Raw genomic sequence first — 19876 nt, 5'->3', positions numbered from 1 at the left:
TCTTCATAGTAACTCTAATTGCAAAAATATTATAATATTTGTACAAATAAAAAGATTACACAGGCCACAAGTGTGTGTAAATATATAATCGATCTGTAAAAGACAAATATATAAATTATACCAAAAGCAATTAGCATGGTGAGGAGAGAATTAATTGATTAGAATACAAATTATAGATGCATAATTAAATATTATAATCACCAGCCCATAAATAAAAAATATCTGTAATTAATTAATACTTATACCCTTTAACAAACAAGCTTTCAGAAGCCAAACCACCAGCACCACCTCCGGTGTACTTTCCAAGAGTTGCATCAGAATTAGCTTTGCACCTCACCAAGAACGTTTCTTGTGCTTTTCCCACATTTTCTTTTTTCCCACCCCATGTTTTCAGTGTACTTTGTTGCAGAGCACGCCCAAACGAGAATGATAAAGTCCATGGCTTTAACACTGGCAGCTTATTCATCGCATTCAGGTTTAAGGTTGCCTCTTCTTCACTTTGGCCTCCGGATAAAAATACAATGCCTGGAACTGCCGGTGGAACTGTTCGGCGTAGTGCAGTAACTGTGTACTCTGCAATTTCCTCAGGAGTTACCTGTACATTGAGTATCCTATTAGTTGGTACCTGGTTTGATTATTATAAACTCCGCCTTATATAAAGATTTGATTTATCCTGATAAGTTTGTTCTCATATAAGGTTCAAGAGGGTACCTTAGGGCTATCAGAACCAGGAGTAACCATATTAGGCTTGAGGAGTGTGCCTTCGAGAAGGACATGATGATCGTTCAATGCCTTGTAAACTGCTGCAAGAACAGTCTCAGTCACAGCAGCACATTTCTTAATGTCGTGAGGTCCATCAGTCAAAACTTCAGGCTCTACGATAGGCACTAACCCATTTTCCTGACAGATTATTGCATAACGAGCCAATCCCTGTGCATTCTGCTGAATTGCCAATTCTGAGGGCTCAGTAGGTCCTATTTTAAGTACAGCACGCCATTTGGCGAATCGGGCACCTGCCTTATAGTACTGCGCACAACGGGCTCCAAGCGAGTCAAACCCTTGCGTTGTGGTTTCAGAATTAGTTCCTGCTAATTCAACAGTGCCCTTGTCAACTTTGATTCCAGGAATGACATTGTTTTCTTGAAGGACTTCTACGAAGGGTTTTCCATCAGAAGTTTTCTGGTAAAGGGTTTCTTCGAAGAGAATGACGCCGGAAAGAAAGGGAAGGGCGTTTCCACAGGTGAAAAGGAGCTCCCGGAGAGCTTGGCGGTTTGACTCTACATTTTCAACATTTATGCTAGCTAGACGCTTGCCAATCGTGCCTGTGCTTTCATCTGCAGCCAAAATTCCCTTCCCTGGAGTGGCAATGTACTTGGCTGTCTTGATAAGCTCATCTGGAAATTAATATATTAACAAGCTACTTTAATAAAAAATGATGCTGAGTCTGCCTCGGAAATTAAATTAATGTAGAAGAATAATGAAATAAGAATACTAATATTTGTTAGTAACATTCTCCGGTATAAAATACATTGATTGATCACTAATCAAGAGTATTTTAAATAATAAAATACGCTTGAATTCATCAGACGGTCTTTATAAATTTAAAATTCGATTCATGAAAAAACACTTATCGAAAAGACAGTTACAAACTGTGAAACGACATTATTCTCTATATCCAAAGAGTATTTAATTTTGATAAAAAAATAGCCATGGGAATAAAAAACATTAAAAAGAGAGAGAGAGAGAGAGAGAGAGAGAGAGAGAGAGAGAGATAGAGAGGGGAGACAATTACCAGCATATTTTCCAACAAAGGCAGACATGGTTAAGAGCTTAGAAGATATTGGATAGTGAGGAATAGATAGAGGACGAAAATAAGAAAACAAAACACCACAAGCATTTATATACAAGAGATGAGCTCCTACAAAATATACCAAGAGAATCTATCAGTCCACGTGTCAGCATATCAGCCCAGCAGAGATTATCATTCTTGGATAAAGCAGTGAGTGATTGTTCTCTAAGCCAAGTGGCACGCTATCTGCAATTTATCCCGAACTCACATCACATAAACCCTGAAACTAATGTGTGGAAAAGCAATATCCATCCCTCATCCACTCCCTCCTCTCCTCCCTCTAAAATTTGAAGAAGCTTATAAATCATTAAAAAAATTAAAATAAAATAAAATAAACTGTCCAAAGGGTAATTTTTGGATGCTACAGCCACTACTTAACCATCCATGTCAATGTCTCTTTCAGTTCTCGTACGGTGCATTCTTGGTTTCATTCATTTCATGCACTATTATATAACGAGAACCTTAAAGGGATATTCCAACTCTAGGGCATCAGCGATGCATAAGAATTCCCACAGGGTTTTTTCTTTTTTCTCATAAACTTGGACAGTTATCAGATATTAATCTATTATTTTTAATATTCGATAACTTAGTATTTAGAGTTTGATTAAACGAATCATGAAATATTATTTCCTTTAACGTTTAATACAGCTATTTATAGAAATTTGAACTCAATCAAATTGGACAGAATATCTCAACATTTGAGATTATTTTAATAACATCTTTCAAGCTCAAACTTTACATTAAGCTAAAAAATTTTGTTTAAGTTTGGGTTATTCTATTCTCGAACTAGCTTCAAACGTTCATTACCCTATTCAAATAATTGAAAAAAAAAGTATAAATTTTGAAATAATTGTTTCCACTTAATAATAATATTTTCTCTTAATATAATTACTATATATTAAATTAAACCCCAACTAAATGGTAATTTGCCAAAAATTATACAAAACCAGAAAGAAAAAGGAAAAAGAAGCATCAAATGTGAGTAGACATCCAGGATTTGCCGATATATTTATAGTGGGGAAGCTGTCGAGTATTCAGTTTCTAATTATAGTAGAAGTTGAAGAAGCAAGATTAAAGAACTCAATGTGACAAAAGATGAGATGGAAATTGTGGGTTTAATGAAGTCAAAATTTGTTGAAAACTGAAATTGCAAAACTCAGCACATAAAAGAGTATAGCCACTCTAGTTGATTTGCCCCCCAGTTGCTTATGGATAGGCTCTCAATTGATTAATTTTTTAGGGGCCACTACTGGTTGGTCATCGTCATCCGTGCCAAAATATCTATCTCCGAATTCTCCCATGCCAGGAATGACACGATAATCTTCATTCAAACCAATTTCAATCTCAGATGTCACGATCTTTATTCTTGGAAATCTTTTGCAAACCACATGCACTCCTTGAGGTGCCTGGCAAAATAAACAGCATGTTTGCACTGAGAGAAGTTTGAAAAGAAAATGCCTCGTGAGAAGTGGGTTAAAGATGTATTTACAATGACGCGTTAATACCAAACTAGTTGGAGTTGGCTATATATATTTAAAAAAAAGCTCAAAAAAGCTGTAGTAACTTACTGATATCAGATTAAGAAATATAATGTTGGGCTCTGGGACACCCTTGCTGATTAGTAAAGAGATAGCTTGAACAGCTGAGTTGCCTGAAAAGTTGATGTTTTCCCTTGAATTAGCTTCTACCATTCACAAACTTGCAATGACATCTAAAAGCTATACTCTTGATGCATGCACGAATGCACCTCTTAAAAATGTATGAAACAAGTGAAACGATCAATAAAGATTGGATGAAGGCAGCATTATGTGGGAAAATTGAAAAACTTCACGAACCTTGGCAAAAGTAAAATATTTATTATAGAGAGAGGGAGTGGTTGAGAAGAAAGAAAAAGGTTCAGAAACAACCTGTTCCAAGAATGGGATCCAATAGCAACACATGTCTCTTTGAGATGTCTTGTGGAAGTTTTTCATAGATTAGCTGCCAAATTGTTAAAGCAACAAGCAAATCGTCAGGGACTGAACAGTTCAAAGAACCATAATGATGCACCTCCATAGATACAAACAATCAAAAGTATAAAGAGAGAAGCCTCTACAAACCTGCTGGCCATTGTCACCTTCCCTATGAATAAGAATCTTCCCAATCTTGATACCTTTACAACATGCTCGCAATGCATTCTCCATACTCTCACCACTGGGATCAGTTTAGGAGAGTATTAGATTAGTTGTTTTGCATGTAATTAATAAAAACCAGCTGGAAGAATCTCATAACATGTAAACGAATTTAAGTGAATGTTAGCAAAGCTGTCACATTCAGGGACCATGCATTCCAGTTCAGATATCCTAATTCACTTTAGAATAAGCCATAAATCATGGGTTTACACATTTTATTTATGACAAAACTCGCTTGAAAACTTAAATGAGCCACTCATAGTAACAAAGGAAATAAGTCAGTTTCATAATTTTCTTGTATAAATATTTACTCTGAACTTTACTACAACTATACAACTAGAATTACGGCAAATTTGTAGTCCTTGCAGATAATATTATATCATGGCCAAGTGTGATAGAAAATGCAGCGTAATGAAAAATACTAGTAAATCATTATTTTAAACCAAGCCAAAGGGAATGCAAAAATAGTAGGTAAAACAAAAAAGGGAAAATATTAATCTCAGTATCTCAAGCTTCGTGACCATATCAGTACCTCCTAATAACCGAGACACCACATAACCTCTTACAGAAATCGACACCAGAGTATACAGATCCTGCATTTCACACCAAAAAAGGAATTGTAGAAAAAAAAAAAAAAAAAAGAGACAGTTCCAGATAATTATAGTTTCATAATAAAGAGAAGCAAGCTGAAGCATTAAGCCAAAAATGGCAGCAAAAACAAACAAGAATATAGACATAATATTATACGACTTTTCTCCGGATAGGTAAAACATTACGATTTATCTGTTATTAAAATAATAATAACAAATAAAGTCACATCTAAATGTTTCATTTTCCTAACACATGAATCAAGAAAGTAGAGACTGCACAACTTCCAGCATCTTTCAAGAGCAAACCAGATCTAAAAAAAAAATAAACGAAAAGAACTTTGACTACAAATATAATTAGGAATAACTCATGTATGGAGTACGTGAAGATTGCAACAACAAAAAAAAAAACAGTTCAGCAAACAGATGTCAACATGCCCATCATTAACAACACACTATAATTACCAAGAAAACAAGAAAGACATAAAGCACCTTTTATTCATGGAAAATACAATAAGCACAAGATAGTAAATGTAACATATCCTTATGGCTCCTTTCACATTCAGAAAATCCCATAATCAAGATCTACACATCCCATATGATGCGTTAAGTAGCTGAGAAGATCAAGTGACATCAGCTTACCAGTGGGAGTGGTCACCTGCTTTTCTGTAAACGGCAGATGTCCCAGACCATGTTCTACAACCTGGCAAAAGTACAAGAGAGTTGATGAATAAAAACCTCAAACAAAAGAAAAACATTTTGCACAATGGTTTCAACTTAACAGTAACACCAACTTTAGTCTAAAATTTTAAAAAAAAAAAAAATGGTTTACCAAACGAATCAACCGATCAGCATAAAAAACAAAGTCATGTTTTGTTGTTTGTGAATCACGAATAAGAGTATGCATACCGCGTATCTGCATGACAGAAATGACAATTAGTGGATCTCAAGATCAAAGAAGCAAAACCTACTGGATATTGAACCAAACAAATTGCCAACATATGCTTCAATCAAAACCTAGCTCCACAAAAGATAGATATCTCATTGTTAGGTAGAATTAATAAAGATGAAGCCATACCTGAAAAGTTGATTGAATGACATATAAATTAGGATATATTTTACACAGATCATGTTGACCAAGCTTTGTTCGAATATGCTGTACAATCAAATCAACAGCTACATGATTATCTCCTCCACGAGGAATTATTATATCTGCATATTTCTTTGTTGGAAGTATGAAGTCATCAAAAGCTGGCTTCACGAATTTGGAGTACTGCATAAAAATAACTGTGTCAAATTTCTATTAAAAGAAATGGGTAAGACACCATAATGGTAAATTTTCTTATATATAAACATAAGTGGTTTATAAGGTTGAGTCAAACTCAAATATTGTATATTCAATGCAAATAAAATTTATGATCCCTTGGCCCCTAAAGTATAACCATAAATCTAGTAGCTAAATGGTAAGAGAGCTTATTCAGATGTCCCCTTTGTAGCCAATTCTTGGTTTGAACCTATCACTTATTATGGATAAACCTCAATTTGAGAAAAAGGATCAACTCTCATTATTCCCCTCGTTTGTGATACACATAAACAGTGGACTAGTTGAGAGGAGCAATTTGAACCCTGTTTTGAGATTGAGTTTTTAGATGTGTTTCTCCAAGAAAATTGCTTCATAGTTCCATCTATGTTTTTTTTTTCTCCCCATTTAAGAAACCAAACTGCAAAACAGTAAGGAAAAGAAGAGAAATCTAAGGGTGTGTTCATTTGTAGAAAACTGGAGTAGTTTTCTAGAACAGTTTTCCAAGACAATTGAAAAATAGAGTTTTGTGTTCAAATCATTCAGTTTTCTTTTGCGTTCAAATCATTCAGTTTTCTATTTGGAAAACTAGAAAACAGTTTTCCAGTTTTCCAAAATTTAACTAAGATTTAGAAAACAGCTTTAAATTGTTTTTTCAGAGTTTTTTTTTATAATAAAAGACCTATTTTACAACTGTTTTCCACTTTTAAAAAATGACATTTTCATAATTAAAATTATAATATCTATAAATAATTTTTCTATAAAATACTTTCATTTAATAATAAAAATATTTTGAATAAAATAAGAATTTATATTATGCTTTAATAAATAATTAAGTTTATTACTACAAATACATTATCTCCTTTATTTTTAAAAAAATTTACAAATTGATAGAAAATGATATTATTACTATAAATAATCAATAATAAAAATTCAAAAACTTTTACATAAAAAATTTCTAAGTTTATTTTATAACATTTTATTTCTTTTAATTATGAAAATTATGAATAATGTTTGTGAAGTTAAATTAAAATATGATTTTTTTATTGTTATCAAGTGAACGAATTTTCCATTTTCTGTTTTCTAGTTTTCATTTTATAAAAAAACTGTTTTCTTAGAAAACAGAAAATAGAATACAGGAAACTGTAAGTAAACGGACCCTAAAAATCCTATCTTCTATTTTCCCTGTAACAGGGCAGAGCAAAGTGTCATGGAAAGAAGGCAAAGTTCCACCACCTTTCAGAGAATGATTTAAATGAGAATGACAAAGAAATTAGGTTCCTGCACTTCAAGCTTAAATTTAAAATGCAAAGTTTCCAACCTGATCAAGGACTGTACCAATATCTCTACTTTTCTCAACAGTATCACGCCTTATTCTTCTTGCCAGACGTACATCAGCATCTGTACTGAAAATTCAATGATGTAAAGTAACAGACCACCTCAGAAACAAAATGAAGTTGCAAATTAAATAATTTTATGTTAAATTATCTTTACTAGGAAGATCAGAAACTGTTCTGAAAGAAAACATCTCATGGAAACAAAGCAAATTAAACATGTAATGGCTTTGTGATCGATGGATTGCAGCAAGTTGGTCACATACAAGCACTTAGTTGATGAAAATAAATCATCATCTATTAAGAGATTTTGAGATGATCTAGGATCCTACTTAATAGGTTTAATAATCAATTCAGCTAGGTTATGGTGTTCCTAGGAAGCAGGTTTATAAGGGTGTGCCTCAAATATACATGCAACAGAAGCTTTAGACATTTTTTTCATACCTCTTCCCCAACACACAGGCACACATACAAACACACAACCACACATACACACACACACACACACATAAAGGAGTAAAATCCTTGAGTATGTTCATAGAGTACAAGTTCAAAAATTAAAAAAAAAAAAAAAAAAATCAGCTCTTCATAAGTTAATTGTTAATTCTCTAACTAAGTTAAAAATTATAAAGGGCACAAACATTACAAAGGAATAAAAATAACTAACCTGTATCAACAAATATCTTCATGTTCATCAGATCCCGCACACGAGGATCATGGAAAACAAGTATACCTTCCAATATTATAACATCTGAAGGATTGACCTGCAGAATGTTAATAGCAATTAGATATTTCCAATCATTATTTTGGAATAACAAAACATGACTGCAATTTAATATGTTTGGCATGCATGTAAGAGAGAAGAGGACCTGATGACAGTATATGATGTAGATGAACTAGGAGTATTAAGAAAAGAAATTGACAAATGATGATATGAAGAAAACACATGCCAACATAGGATACGTTGACAGATAATAGAGGAAAGAATTTAGGCTTAAATGAACAATTTTGAAATGCCTGTTTGTGATAATATTAACAACAAAAGTTTTACTTGATTTATTTCTCTCAATAATGATTTTCATAAGAAAAGAAAGAAGGACGAGAGTAAAATTCTCATGTAAATTCAAAGAAGAAAATGATGCAAATGAGTCAAACCAAGCCAAATATCATCAGGCTTATGTAAAGCATAATGACCCTCAGTGAGCTTAATCGAGCTTAATTTTTTTTTTTTTTAAACTAATTTGTGGTATAAATTTAATAATACTTATATTTTTTATGATACAAAGGATAACTTTAATTATACTAATCGAAATTTTTTTTTTTAACAAATAACTTTTTTTTAGAATCATTACTTGATAATTTCTAAAAATTAGATTTATGCATAAAATCGTAAAGCAAAATATACTTATATCTCATCTATATAAAATTAAATTATTTATGAGTTGACTCGCGAGCCTATAAATAAGCAACTCATGAGTTTAGATGAGACGAGCTTTGCTTATCTTAAACATGATGAATCTGATGAACAAAACAGCATGTGACAGTACACGTATTGAGTAGCATAAGGAAGATGAAGTCTTGGAACATATACTACACATAACTAAGGAACAACAATGAATTCCAATGGACTCTTGTTGATGATACTTTAGAAACCATCTTCTGCACCCAATTTCTAATCTTAAGGTGTCTGTACCAGCAATTAGCATAAATAGGGGCGATTATGCTTTATATTTCTTTTTATGAGAAAATAATCACACATTGCATTAAGAGTGAACCACAAGCAAACTGTACCCTTCTTGCAGGAAAAACATCATTTTTGTAACTTTTGAAGTCATATTTTGGAATATCTACTGCTTGCCCATGCCTCAACTTCTCCATGACAGATAAGAGTTGTTCAGTATCAAATGCATCTGACAATAACAGAAATATTGTACTGATGATTTGTAAAATTATAGCATCCACTAGATAAAAAAAACTAGTGCCATCAACTCATAAAAATAGCACTCACAAGCATCCAAAGCTTGGAAAATGGTTCAAAAAAAATCTACTCACCTGGATGGTCAAAGTTGTACTCATGAACTCGTGTAAGTTCATCTTCAGTCAGATTGTGATAAAAGGAATCCTGCCATGCCATCCATGTCAAAGTATTTATTTATAAAGGAAATTAGTTCAACTGAATTACAAGACTATATGGATAGCATGAAACTTGTATAAAGTAGTTCCACAGCATGATTAAAAAGGAACAGAATAAAAAACAAGAAGTCCAACTGGATATCATGTTTCTTTGGAAATTTAGTTACAATCTATAGGAATTAAAAAGAAAATCTGATGGAAACTCCCAAGCATAGAGAAGGCTACTAGAGGAACTAGGATGGAGAGCCAATCAACAAGTCATGCTTGTAAATTCCAGCTACTCCCTTAATTACTCCCCATCTTAATCCTAACAGATTACAATAAAAATCTCTACCTCATTACTAAAATTTTTAGTTGGCACAAGAAATTATTACCTGGTTAACAAGAACTACACGCTGATCATGAAGTTGCTGAATAATCATATCACAAACTGTTGTCTTTCCAGATGCTGCTCCCCCAGCGACTCCTATGCCACAAAATAATAAAATACATGTCAGAAACCAGGAAGTCTATTAGAAAGTACAAGTAAAGGTGGACTCATGATAAATTTAGAAGAAAAAATGCACCAGAAAAAAGCAATATCTAGTTCCATTTCATTTTCTCATTCACCAAATCCAAGTCAGCAACTGTCATTTCTTTCCTTTCCTTTTTTTTTCCCCTTTTTTATTTATTCCAAATTGCTTAATGCTAAACCTCAAACCTAGACACCTTAACCTTTAAACTAGAAGCTAACTCATTACTAAGAATACACAATTGCTCCATTTTCTCGGCATTGTTTTTGAAATTTACTATGATGTATACAACTCCAATTGCTATGACCACATAAAAACTCATTTCAACAAGCATTTCTTGTTATCAAGAAGCATTCAAGTGGTGGTAATGGCTATTAAGTAAAGAACATGTCCCAAACAAAAAACAAAGTAGCTACAGAACAAGTGAAAATGGTGGAACATTGGTTTTGCAGCCAACCAAATATAAGAGCACTCGGAACAAAGGATCTGTCAATATCCACAGATGGTAATTTGCAAGCACCTTCTATAAAACATCCTATTCAAAGCAATTAAGTGAATAGTAGATGAATACAATGTTTTGCTAGTTCTCCTGTCTTTACTCTTAAGTGTCCATCCTTAGATTGTGGCCAATGACCCGCCAAGGAGAAATCAAATAATATTAACAGGTAAACATAATATTTTCAGATGCTCATTTTATATCAATTGATTAACTTAATCACAGCGAAACTATAGATACAATACACAGGCAATTATTGGTCTTGTAAAAAAGAACAGAAATGTGCATAACTGATGATTAGCATTTAGTCAAGCAACTTAAAGGCTAAATTTAGAAGGATCAGACAAAACTCTAACCACAAAACTGACAACAAGACTCACCAATAATAAAAGGTTGTTTATACATCTTTTCAGCTGCAGAGGTTGTTGGTTGCCCCGTCTCTGTATTTCTCGAATCCAAACCATCCATGTGAAACCCAGAAAAATGGACTCCTGACGAGGCCTCTATCATATCAACAACTGATTTAGAACCCATAGTAAGAAACCTAAAAAAACCATAAACAAATAAATAAATTAATCCATAGTTTCATACCAATAAATGGAGCTGCACCAGATATCATGCTCAATGAAATTAACTCACCATTGCACCATTCCCCTTCCCACAAACAAATATATTTAAACAAATAAACCCATATTATGACACAAAAGAATTCCACTTCACCTATAAAACTTAATATCTACCATTTCCAATAATGTAAACAAATCAAACAAAGGAATCAATGTCACTATTTGACTCAACTATAGAAACTCAATTCAGTTCCGTGATAATCAAAGAAAAGCCAAACCTCAATCGCATTATAAAACAAACATTCTCACAGTATCAGTTTCGTAATTCCGACTGCTTCACATTCCAATCCATTGCACAACAAAAACATCACTATCCCAAATTACTTTAAGCTCCAAAAACCAGAGCTAAAAGAAAACCAAAAAAAAAAAAGGAAGATACTTCTGATTCCAGATTCCATCACATTGCATTCAAAAACACACAAAACGCACAAATCTATATATAAACAGCACAAGCTATGTCATTTAAACCAAAAACCAATAACAAATAGAGAGATCAGTTCATAAGAGACATAAAAAATCAATTAAAACGTAAGTAACGATACTTCCAGTAAGCAAAAGATGAGATTTCAGATTCAGTAAACAGTAAATAGAACGATCCAAAAATAAGGAACAATGGAAAAAATAATGTACCAATAAAAATAGAAAAAATTAAAAAAAAAATTTAGATTCTTGAATATACCTGTTGTAAACTTGAACCAGAGATCAGTGAAGAGGGAGAGGATTTGAGTATGCGTATAAGGATATTTAATTTGATTTAATTTAATTTAATTTAATTTGAATTTTATCCGATTTTTTTTAAAAATAAAAACAAGATGATTAATTATTAATAATGGAGAGATAGGAGTCAGGCAAATGGCTACTGATTTGGAAATTTATACTGAAAGCAAGCGAGGGAGACCCGCACCCAAACTTCTTATTAGCTAATTGCCCAAGAAGATTGATAAAATTTCAGCATTGCCATTACCGAGACCGAGACCGAGACCAATACCTCTTGGAGTTGGAGATAGTAACTCGTCATGTGTGTGTGTAAACAGAGAATCCGTGTCAATCTTTGGAGCTGAAAATATCTTGGTTAAACCAATCAGATTAAATCTTTTTGATTGAGTTTAATTTGATTTTTAACTCATTTAGCGTCAGTTTTGATTTTTAATTATTTTTAAGTTTAAATTTTTTTATTTGATTTGATTTTTCTTGAGTGTATTTAGATAGTAGGATAAATTGATAAAATTAATTGCACTGGAAAAAAATAGAAAAGTGCAACTTCTCCGAAAATGCATAAAGTAATTGCATTTGGTTTTCATTATCAATCCTATTTCTTGGGAAGTAGATTATCCAATTTTACTTACATAAATGAAGTAAATTCCATAGATATAGATAGGGAAGTTGCATTCTTTAGTTAAGTATAATGAATTTACGAATTTATCTTATTATTTAAATTCACTCAAATTTATATTATGGATATTATTATAATTTAGAGTTTGAGAGTAATTTACTTCTAAGGAAGTTGATTTGCATACTAAACACATGCAAATCATATTTTCTGAAAAATAATTTCCTTAGAAGTATACTCCTTAAAAAGTATATTTCCCGAAAAATCAATCATTTGAACCAAAGGATGTCTTATAGCATCTTCAAATGTGGATTGCTCTATAACAACTTGGCTGGATTTCTTCTTTTTACTATTTAATTTCAACATTAGAAAAATGAAATTTTTTTAAAAAAAATCTCTACAATGGTCATGTTTATTTGCTATGTCGAGTTGATGTGTAAAAAAATAAAATAGACGTTAACAACACCTCCTATTTTAAAAGTTTTTCTTACGGAGATTTATTGCTCTATAGTGTCTCTTAGATAATATAGGCATGTATTGCTTTATAGTAATTCATTATATAATCACAATCCACGTTAGCATAAATGATACTCTTACTTCACTTGTAAAGGAAGTTAGATGTTACATTTTGAGAGAAATATAATTAATAATGCAAACGAAACACAAATACTTAAAGTAGCTTTTAAATGTTCCACTAGAATCCAACTAAACACCACTTAGATTGTGTTTGGCAACAGAATTAAGTAGCTTTTAGTTTTTTCACCAGTTAAGATTCTAAATATTATTTTTTTTTATAACACAGCGTTTAAACTAACTTTTAGAGATTAAGGTAGCATTTTATTGTAAAGTTTAACTTTTAGTGTTTTATAAGAAACTACTCAAACAACTAAACGATATTAAAACAGCTAACAGCTATCAAAATAGATAATTTTATCAAAAATATCTTATCAAAACAAATAATTTTGTCAAAAAGACCCTTAGTTTAGTTGAAGCAAGACAGCCAACTGGATGTGCATCTCTATTAATTTTGAATAAGATCATAATGAGATACTAATCACTTTGTAGTAATTTATAGAATTGTGTAATAATTTAATTAATTAAAAATGGGATGTTTTTTTTAAAATTTTAAATTGTATAACTATAAAATATTGTATCTATATTTAAAAGTAGAAATTTAATTAATTAAAACAAACATAATAATATAACAGTCTAATGGGATAAATAAGTGATGTTATGAGAATAAAAATATTAAAAATTTACATAATTAGATTTTAAAAAAATATGAATTAATTAATGTAAGCTAGAGTATTATTTTTAAAATAATTTATTGAGTGAATAGTCAATTATTGACAGGAACGTGGGATTTTGCTTTTTCCAGAATTTTATTAATGTATATTTGTTAATTTAATATATCGGTTGGATTGGGCGACTGCACGGGTTAGATTAGATTGCGTTAACACGTAAGCACCGAATCAGCTGTGGGTCCATCATTGTCCTAATATCGAGGGGAAGAAGGTAGGTGGGTTATTGTACCGTGTTTTAATACACGATACACGTACAAATTTCTTCGTTCCAGATCCCTTTAAATTTCCTTTAAATTTTTTCGTTCCACCGGAAAAATACCTGTACTTCTTTTTACATAGTTTATTAAATAATAAAATATTATAAATAAAATCATCATAATAAAATTTTAAAACTGTCAAAACTACTGGATCTGATAACTAAATTCCAATATATAATTAATAATAATCTCAATTTATAGACAACAATAACTTATATTTATAATGAAAGGTATCTGTATTAAAAGATACAAATATGTCGATTAGAGTATTTCGATAAAATTAACTTTCTTGATAGTTGTTAGCCGTTTGAATAAATTTTTTTAGATTTGTTCGATAAAATTAACTGTTTTGATAGCTATTAGTTGTTTGAATAGCTTTTCATGAAACGTTGAATTTTACATGTGTTAACTTTTTATAAAGTGTTATTTTTAAAATGAAGTTGTTACCAACACAATTCTAAGTGTTAAACTCATAGAAATTGAGTAGTGAGTAAATCGTGTATTAGTTCCTTATAAGCTTGATTGGGAATATTTATATTGGTGGAGAGATAATTATGGTTGGATAAAGATAGTAGAAATCCTATGTTATCTGTAAGTTAAAATTTATTTAAAAATCTACCGCCTTTTATTATCTTTTAATATATTTTATTATATATATTAATACTAACAAAAAAACAAAGGGATGACCACTCATCTGAACTCGGTCGTGGCCACCCTAAAAAAAAAAAAAAAAAAAAAAAAGAAGTTAATTTATAACAACCTAGAGGGTACCTAAATTGCATACTGATCAAATGTAGTAGATTCGGCTAGGTGGAGTTGGCTGGATTTAAAAAAGTATCTAAAATCAAATTAATTAAGTTTTTTACATAGAGAAAATTAAAATCGATTGAATATTTTATAAAATTAAATTAAATTAAATCAACTCTATTTGATTTAATTTAATTTTTATTTTAAGATAAAAATTATTTTGATTTGTAAAATAACCAAAATAATTAATTATTGAAAATAATAAAATATTTCAGTTTAGGTACAACAAGTGGAATGACCCGTACTTTGTCGCAGGTTTTTCACATTTTCATTTGAATTGGTAAATAATGCATTTTTTTTTTTGTCTCACACATAAAAGAGACCGTGGATCTTGAGAATATTTATGTGAATATACATATATATATATATATATATATATATATATATATATATATATATATATATTAGTATTTTTATGGATTGATGTATATTGTATAAGTACATTAATGTTGTAGGTTTAGTTATACATTTATATTAAGCTAATAGTTCAAAAGGCTATTCAGCAGCCATCTTTAGTACATTTAAGAAGGGATTATCAAAAAGGTTATTTTTATCGACAACGATCGAATTTTCTTCTTACCTATATGATTTCACTAAATATAGCAAATTCATAATCAGAATTTAGATTTAAAATGTTAAATTTAGAGATGAATTACTTTCATGATTGTAAAGTATACTATACCTGTGCATCCCATCCCAAGTAGTAGAACTCTAAAAGAGCCTGTTGTTGTGGGTCTCTCCGATATGTGGGACCCACACAGTCTGAAAAAGAAAAAAAGAAGGAAACGTGTTCTTTGAAGAAAAAAAAAAGTGGAAAAGTCAACAAAAGTCGGTAAAGCAATTCAAAGGTTGGCAAAGAAACTCAACAAAAGCATAATTTTTTAGGCGGTGAATGCGCAGCTCATTCGCTAACCTTTCCTATAAATAGAGGTAGCGAATCCCTCATCAACACACAGCAGAAGAAGAAGAAAAAAAAAATTTAGAGAGAGTTATCTAGTTTTAGTAAGGGTTTCCTAAAACTAGGGGAGAGAAAAATAGTGAGAAAATTATTTTGGGTGTTTTTGGGAAACACTTTGTGTGCCACTATTTTTGTATTACTCTCTGTGTACCTACTATTTTTAACAGTGAAAGAATTATTTAGAGTTTGTCCCGTGAACGTAGCCCTAAACAGTTAAGGGTGAACCACGTAAATTTCTGTGTGTCACAATGTTGATTATTCCGATGTGTTAATTTTCTCTTAATTGATTGAAAGGGCCAAAAAAGTCGTATCAGAGCTGATACCTAACAACTGGCATCAGAGCTGATACCCAACAACTGGTATCAGAGCTGAGGCAAGTGTACCTGATGCCCAACAACTGGTATCAGAGCCGAAGGTTTCGGCAGGTCCAGCCGGTCAGATAGCAGTACTGGATCCGTGGATATATTTTGAAAATAAATATACCACGACAAAGAGAAAATTACGACGAGTCCATTGGTGCTGTCCGCTCGAAAAGACGTTGCAGAATTGACTTAGTGATAAATAGTAAAATAGTAACTCTTGATGGTGAACAGTACTATTGGCGTCTGTTGCTGAGTCCGTTTCAAGTAAGCCTAGCACTGTTCCCGCATAGTAATATTCACGTGTATAGTTACTATTTATGCATATAGTTACTATTCGAGTATACTGTTACTATTCATGGTTACTATTCACATATACTACTGTTCACGTATACGATTTATGTTGGTGATGATTTTCTGCGCAAGTCAAAATGGACAAGCAAAATGATCAATCTAAATGGCGGGAATTACCATATATGGAGAAATGAGAGATCTTCGTATGGTAATCAAAATGCATTTGCCTGTGTTTAGTTGAACTGATGAGGAAAGGGCTTTCAAGCATGCGTCCAAATCTCAGTTGGCAGATTTGATGATGAAGGTTTCTGTAGCACCTTCAGAAATGGTCAGTGGAAGCTCACAAAAGGTTCATTTGTGGTAGCTAAAGACCGAAAGCTGTACGTGATGCATGCGAAACTCTCCTAAGACACTTTGAGTATAGCAGAGAATGACAGTACAGTTGAATTGTGGCATAAACAACTACGCCACATGAGTAAGAAAACTCTGGCAAGAAAGAACGTACTACCTAGATTGGATGAAGTTCACCTAGACAAGTGTCCTGATTGTATGGCGGGAAAGCTAAACAGAGTAGCTTTCAAGATTACCCCATCTTCTAGAATGAAGAATGTATTAAATCTGATTCATTCAGATTTGTGTGGACCATTGACGATGTCATATGGTGGAAATCGATATTTTGTGACATTTATCGATGACCATTCTAAGAAGACCTGGGTATACACATTGAAGTCTTCTAAACCTGATTGAGAGATAGATAGGCAAGAAGCTAAAGTGTATCAGGATAGATAATGGTGGAGAATACACTGGGCCATTTGATGCTTTATGCAAAGAGCATGGCGTTCGACATCAAACGACACCTCCCAAGACGCCGCAACTGAACAGTTTGGCTAAGAGGATGAACATAACTTTGATAGAGAGAGTCAGATGTTTACTCTCACATGCAAAGTTTGCTAAAAGATTTAAGGTGAAGCGTTACTCACAGCAGTTTGCCATTCACTCTGTTTCCCTCTACAGTATGATACTCCAGAGAGAGTATGGTTAGGAAAGGATGTTTCCTATGATCATTTGCGGGTGTTTGGTTGCAAAACCTTCGTGCTTATCCCGAAGGATGAACGGTCTAAGCTTGATGTCAAGACTAGACAGTGTGTATTATGGCCAAGACCAATTTGGTTATAAGCTTTATAACCCAATCCGGAAGACGATTATAAGAAATCGTGATGCTGTATTTGTTGAAGATTAGACTATTGAAGTTATTGAAGCAGAATGCCAATAGATCTGATGAAGACTCAACAGACATACAGAGAGTCCCTCCAATAGAACGTAGACGAATTGGAGATGAAGAAAGTGTTCCACAAGAACAAGTGCCAGAGTTAAAAAATCTAGAAGTTCCTAATCAGAATGTACTAGATGAAGATTATGGTGTTCATGTTCAACCACCAGCACCGGAAGGTTCTCAAACATTAAGAAGATCTAGTAGAGTTTGACAACCATCTACTAGATATCCAGTCAATGAGTATGTAATAACGACTGACAGGGGAGAACCTGAAAGCTTTGAAGAAGCTATGGAAATGAATACAAGAGGAACTGGATTGAAGCCATGCAAGATGAAATGAAGTCCTTGCATGAGGATGAAACATTTGAGCTAGTGAAGTTGCCCAAGGCAAGAAAGCTTTGAAGAACAAGTGAGTGTTCAGGATCAAGCAGGAAGAACACACCTCCCAACCACAATTCAAAGCTAGATTGGTTGTGAAAGGATTCAATCAAAGAAAGGGTATTGATTTTGATCTTTTCACTAGTTGTGAAAATGACATCCATTCAAATAGTGATCGGAATGGCAGCCAGTTTTGAACTGGAAATTGAGCAAATGGATGGAAAGACTACCTTCCTACATGGAGATTTGGAAGAAGAAATATACATGGAGCAGTCAGAGAGTTTCGTAGACAAAGAGGATTGTGTTTGCAAACTGAGGAAGAGCTTGTATGGCTTGAAGTAGGCACTGAGACAATGGTACAAGAAGTTTGAGTCTGTTATGGGGGAGCAAGGCTACAGAAAGACTACTTTAGATCACTATGTTTCTATGAAGAAATTCTCTGATGACCTCTGATGATGACTACATTGTTTTTTGCTCTATGTGGTTGATATGATGACTGTTGGTCAAAATTAATAGCTTGAAGAAACAACTAAGTAAGTGTTTTGCTATGAAAGACTTGGGACCAGCAAAGCAGATTCTTAGCATGAAGATTACAAGGAATCGAAGAGCCAAGAAATTATGGTTGTCACATGAGAAGTACATTGAGAAAGTACTTCAAAGGTTTAGAATGGAAAATGCTGAAGCGGTTAGTTGTCCTCTTACTAATCACTTTACAGTGCCCTTCTAAGGATGGAGAGAAGGAAGAAATGGAAAAGATTCCATATGCTTAGTAGTTGGAAGCTTGATGTATGCCATGTTTTGTACATGGCTAGATATTGCTCACTCAGTTGGAGTAGTGAGTCGGTTTCTTTCAAATCCAAGAAAGGAACATTAGACTGCAGTGAAATGGACTTTCAAGATATTCAATCACATTTGCAGGGGGAGCCGTGTCGTGACTGTCAAGATTATAGAATTGTGTTGCTCTATTAACAACTGAGGCAGAAGGAGAAGTTCAAGTTGTGTGTCAAAGCGGCAGGAATGGAGAGTCCCACCATGTCGTCGAGAGGGGGAGAACTGTTGTGGGTCCCTCTGATATGTGGGACCCACACAGTCTGAAAAAGAAAAAAAAGAAGGAAAACGTGCTCTTTGAAGAAAAAAAAAAGGAGAAAAGTCAACAAAAGTTGGCAAAGCAATTCAAAGGTTGGCAAAGAAACTCAACAAAAGCAGCATGTTTTTAGGCGGTGAATGCGCATCTCATTCGCTAACCTCTCTTATAGATAGAGGTAGCGAATCCCTCATCAACACACAGTAGAAGAAGAAGAAAAAAAAAATGTAGAGAGAGTTATATAGTTTTAGGAAGAGTTTCCTAAAACTAGGGGAGAGAAAAATAGTGAGGAAATTATTTAGGGGTGTTTTTGATAAACACTTTGTATGCCACTATTTTTGTATTGCTCTCTGTGTACCTACTATTTTTAATAGTGGAAGAATTATTCAGAGTTTGTCCCGTGGACGTAACTCTAAACAATTAAGGGTGAACCATGTAAATTTTTGTGTGTCATAATGTTGATTATTCCGCTGTATTAATTTTCTCTTAATTGATTGAAAGGGCCAAACAAATGGTATCAGAGCTGATGTCTAACAACTGGTATCAGAGCTGATACCCAACACCTATGCACATTCATAAATAACTGTAAGATAAAATATGACAATATGAAATATAAAGCTTATAGTGTCATAAGTGCTTATATGTTTTTTTTAATAGTGGCATAAAGCTTGTACCAAATGTAAACATTATTATTTAACAGTTTTCTAATATCTATGTCATTCAAAAAAGAGTTTGAAGAGAAAAGAAAAATATGTGTTAAATGAAAAATGATTTTTTTTTTTTTTTTTGCTTGTTTGACAATACTAAATATAAAGTTTATATTC

At 32.7% G+C, this 19876-nt stretch overlaps 2 protein-coding genes across 3 annotated transcripts; both read right to left on the bottom strand.

Moving 5' to 3' along the window:
* Nucleotides 1-62: 62 nt before the first annotated feature.
* Nucleotides 63-1927, bottom strand: LOC105639139 (fructose-bisphosphate aldolase, cytoplasmic isozyme 1). Its single transcript, XM_012223100.4, has 3 exons — nucleotides 1793-1927; nucleotides 712-1394; nucleotides 63-595 (listed from the first exon to the last, which is right to left on the bottom strand). Exons 1-3 carry the CDS (start codon nucleotides 1818-1820, stop codon nucleotides 233-235), a joined length of 1074 nt encoding a protein of 357 aa, XP_012078490.1. The 5' UTR covers nucleotides 1821-1927; the 3' UTR covers nucleotides 63-232.
* A 901-nt stretch (nucleotides 1928-2828) lies between these two features.
* Nucleotides 2829-11852, bottom strand: LOC105639138 (uridine kinase-like protein 3). Of its 2 annotated transcripts, none has more exons than XM_012223098.3 (15): nucleotides 11688-11852; nucleotides 10763-10926; nucleotides 9749-9840; nucleotides 9294-9363; nucleotides 9033-9151; nucleotides 7909-8005; nucleotides 7229-7308; nucleotides 5686-5880; nucleotides 5440-5523; nucleotides 5250-5310; nucleotides 4553-4613; nucleotides 3949-4042; nucleotides 3757-3829; nucleotides 3418-3500; nucleotides 2829-3255 (listed from the first exon to the last, which is right to left on the bottom strand). In XM_012223098.3, exons 2-15 carry the CDS (start codon nucleotides 10914-10916, stop codon nucleotides 3070-3072), a joined length of 1449 nt encoding a protein of 482 aa, XP_012078488.1. In that variant the 5' UTR covers nucleotides 10917-10926; nucleotides 11688-11852; the 3' UTR covers nucleotides 2829-3069. The 2 variants fall into 2 exon arrangements, with proteins under 2 accessions (XP_012078488.1, XP_012078489.1); XM_012223099.4 differs by having other exon boundaries at nucleotides 10763-10885.
* Nucleotides 11853-19876: the final 8024 nt, after the last annotated feature.

This window comes from Jatropha curcas, chromosome 5 (genome assembly GCF_041381405.1).
Source record: "Jatropha curcas cultivar XTBG-Jc1 chromosome 5, XTBG_Jcur_1.0, whole genome shotgun sequence".
Taxonomy (NCBI): Eukaryota; Viridiplantae; Streptophyta; class Magnoliopsida; order Malpighiales; family Euphorbiaceae; genus Jatropha; species Jatropha curcas.
The sequence above is the reverse complement of the archived record's forward strand: the minus strand, read 5'-3'. Positions and strand labels throughout refer to the sequence as shown.

Excerpts from the sequence above, each read along its gene's own strand:
- LOC105639139 (XM_012223100.4), bottom strand. The coding sequence starts at position 1,820 with ATGTCTGCCTTTGTTGGAAAATATGCTG. Across the intron at positions 1,395-1,792 it reads CTTTGTTGGAAAATATGCTG|ATGAGCTTATCAAGACAGCC; the intron begins GTAATTGTCTCC and ends ATTAATTTCCAG. Across the intron at positions 596-711 it reads CTGGTTCTGATAGCCCTAAG|GTAACTCCTGAGGAAATTGC; the intron begins GTACCCTCTTGA and ends CTCAATGTACAG.
- LOC105639138 (XM_012223098.3), bottom strand. The coding sequence starts at position 10,916 with ATGGGTTCTAAATCAGTTGTTGATATGATAGAGGCCTCGTCAGGAGTC. Across the intron at positions 9,841-10,762 it reads TAAACAACCTTTTATTATTG|GAGTCGCTGGGGGAGCAGCA; the intron begins GTGAGTCTTGTT and ends TTTGTGGCATAG. Across the intron at positions 7,309-7,908 it reads GAAGATATTTGTTGATACAG|ATGCTGATGTACGTCTGGCA; the intron begins GTTAGTTATTTT and ends TTTTCAGTACAG.